The sequence below is a fragment of the Nothoprocta perdicaria genome, unplaced genomic scaffold (genome assembly GCF_003342845.1).
Source record: "Nothoprocta perdicaria isolate Ctin4 unplaced genomic scaffold, notPer1 scaffold_224, whole genome shotgun sequence".
Lineage (NCBI taxonomy): Eukaryota > Metazoa > Chordata > Aves > Tinamiformes > Tinamidae > Nothoprocta > Nothoprocta perdicaria.
The window spans coordinates 256,190-259,404 of record NW_020455437.1 but is presented as its reverse complement, the minus strand read 5'-3'; the positions used below and the strand labels follow the sequence as shown (position 1 = coordinate 259,404).

General features: G+C 43.2%; 1 protein-coding gene across 1 annotated transcript in view; it reads right to left on the bottom strand.

Moving 5' to 3' along the window:
* RIN2 (Ras and Rab interactor 2) overlaps nucleotides 1-2,727 on the bottom strand; it is a 41,962-nt gene extending 39,235 nt beyond the window's left edge. The window contains exon 1 of the mRNA XM_026039232.1: nucleotides 2,679-2,727. Coding sequence (XP_025895017.1) covers nucleotides 2,679-2,720 — 42 coding nt within the window. The 5' untranslated portion in view covers nucleotides 2,721-2,727. The remainder of the gene's footprint in view (nucleotides 1-2,678) is intronic.
* Nucleotides 2,728-3,215: the final 488 nt, after the last annotated feature.

Genomic DNA, 3,215 nt, shown 5'->3' with positions numbered 1-3,215 from the left:
GAGGATGCTGTGAGGGACAGTGTCAAAAGCCTTGCTCAAATCCAGATAGATGACATCCACCGCTCTGCYYTMATSTRTCCAGCTRKATATTCCTTCGTAGAAGGTGATCAGGTTAGTCAAGCAGGATTTCCCCTTGGTGAATCCATGCTGGCTATTATGTCCTTAGCGAGCAACTACATCTTTGCCCAAACYGAGCTGAAAAAAATTACCAAGAGAGACCCTCTGCACTTGCAGCTCTCTTGTTCTTTGTCAGCACTGCCAGCCCGGATATTGGGCAAAACTGCAGGACCTTGTGCAACAGTGACTGTCCCACCAGCTTGTTCCAAATGCTGCTGTGGATGCTGAGCTCCAAGAGGGCAGCTGCTTGCTATCCTACATCATATCCAGCTTGATGGTCTCGGCCAGAATGTACGCAATATAGGTGCTCTGGTCAAGTACACGAGGCATGTGGCCTACAGGGAGCTAGAGAGCAGCCCAAGAAAAGCAGGACCTGGCCATAGCCTTCGTGATGTTACCTTTTTGGACATGTCTCACCATTTACTACTGTCTTTCTGTCTGTCTTCATTTGCGTCCTCACAGGAGGATGCTTGTCTAGATGGGCCTCACTTGGACCCTTTATAGTGGCTCTCTTGCTAGTAGTACTTCTTAGATGTTCTCCTAGACATAGAGTTGGATCATGCAAAGGTTGCATGAAGGCTACTCTTCACCTTCCAGGTCACAGCTTTCTCCAGTTCCCTCAGCAGATCATTTTTGAGCCCTACATATGTCCATCCTGAAGCCTCAAGCTCTTCCTGCCATCCTGGCTAACACAACACTGCTGAGATCACAGCCAAGGACCCCCTTTCCCAGGTCTCCTTCACTTTTTTATACATTAAGCCACAGAATATTAGCAGCTGCTGAAAGAATTGAAAGCCTCTGATCTCCAGGCTCTGTGAACCAGTATAACCAGCTTGTTTATATATAGCTGACTTACCAGCAGCAGGAACAGTCACTGCCAAATCTCTGTATTGTTCTTTCCACATTTGATTTCAGCTAGTCATCACTCCTGCCCATCTGCCTAAAGGCCTATTTTTTTTCCACCTTAGTTCAAGAGCCTGCTCATTGGCAGCCATGTAAGACACTAAAGGATGAAGAGTAACTACTTGAAACACAAGGATTTAAGCTGCATTAGAGTTTGGATAGACATGTTGCCTCACCCATAGTTGTTTTTTACCCCCACGGTCCCAAAGACGCCCTTTTATCTGCGCTGAGATTATAAACGCACCAAAGGAAGCATCTGAAAATCCCATCTGAGAACTGTTGAAGAGTTGGCCTGACCTGCCCCCTCTGCAAGGAGCAGACATTGTGTCACTGCTTCCAGCAGGAACAGTTCGGAAAACACTGACAGCATCTGCAAATCCAGCCCTTGATGTCCTTGCTGGCAAGCCACGCTCAGCAGAGTGTGTTTGTAGGCGTTCTGCTCCTCTGGTGCATTGAGCCATCTCCTCCTTGCCTGCTTCCATGCCACACTTTCCACATTGCTGAAGAGGAAAAAATAAGAGCAGCTCCCAAAACCCCATATAATTTCCTTCGGCACAGCATGTAGTTCTGAAGGATATTCCCCTGTCTTTTAGWAGAGAATGACTGTATGTTGATACATTCACATCTTGTTTTGCCTGCAGGTAAGTCGGAGCTGCTCACTTCACATTGGCTTTGGTTTGGACAACCTTTCAACAGGTTGACATTCATCCTAAACTCCTCAGCCTGGATATCTCATAAAACTAGAATTTCTTGCAGTCTTTCTATAATTTCCATTTGCTACTCCTGCCAAAAGGAGGAAATATTAAATGCGCAAATGTCTAGAAATATATTTCCAAGACTCATAAAAAAAAAAAGAAGTGCAACTTTCACCTGAAGTTACTGGTAAGAAAAGGTAATCACTTGAATAACCAGGCAGCTTCTAGGTCTGCAGAAACTGCAGAGTTTATGAGGGAGCACTGGAGCCAAGCATGGAGGCAGATAGCGACAGCTCCGCCACCTAGACTGAGATGCAGCAAAGACGCCCTCCTRCACTCAAGATGCACAAATGCAGCTATATATATATTTATATATATTTATATATTTATATAATATATAAATATTGTAATTAATCATTATAATAAATTATATATGATTATAATAATTTTTTATATAAGCAATTTATATATATAAAAATAAGCATATATACACACACATATGCTTATTTGGGTATTAGACAGCAGAACATAGCGTAGCACCTTTGTCATATGCTCTCTTAGCCCTGGCAATTACTTACACCATAAGCATTACTTGCACCTGGCATTACTTACACCACATTCTATTTCATCCTGTTTAAATATATATATTTATATGTGCCTATATATACATACATATATATATATAGGCATGCTCGGTGAGAACTTTCACTGTGAACACCGAAGGAAACGGCATTTGATTCCTATCTCGTGTGCACCTCCTGTTGCAACCTAAGTTACTTCAATAAGGACAAAGAGCATTGCCCCTTGCTGCCCTTCTCAACTTGAGCACTAAAGAAGCTGGAAAGAAAGGGAGTTTATCCAGACCCATTCTGTGCTGAGTTACCCGTGATCCCACCGTGCGAGACCACGGCAGGTTATACTGCTGGCTCCCGACAAACACAGATAATCCCCAGGCCAAAGCACCTCTCCAGCGTGGCACAGCTTGAGGCACGGCAGAGCTCCCATCCACTTTGGTCTTGGTTCGTTTCCAAAACTTCATCGAAGGAACCACAAAGGCTTCCAGAAGAGCACCAGAATTAGAACAAAAGAAGACGCAAACAGATCAAAAAGCTGTTTACCTTAAAAGCRAAGAATAAACACAGAATGCTAGTGGCCTGAAAACCTTTGTAAATACTGCATATGTGTTTTGTCAATGGAAAGATGATTTTTTTTCAGTTGTTCTTTTAAGTAAAACATTTTATAGCCTGCACAGCAGCAGACAGTAACAAAACATAGATTTCAGCTGCTCTGTGACAGCCTTTTCTGGCTGTATCCTCATCCTGTTACCAATCTGCTGAAGAAATAATGGCCCTCTATCAAAAATAACTATTCTATAGTTGGGAGCAACTATTCTTTTTATAGTTCAAGCTATATTTTGTGGAGTTGCTCTTTGCTCACCTTAAGGAGCACAATACTGCTCAGGAGGTCGCTCACGCTGCCCATTAAACCCAAGCAAAGATC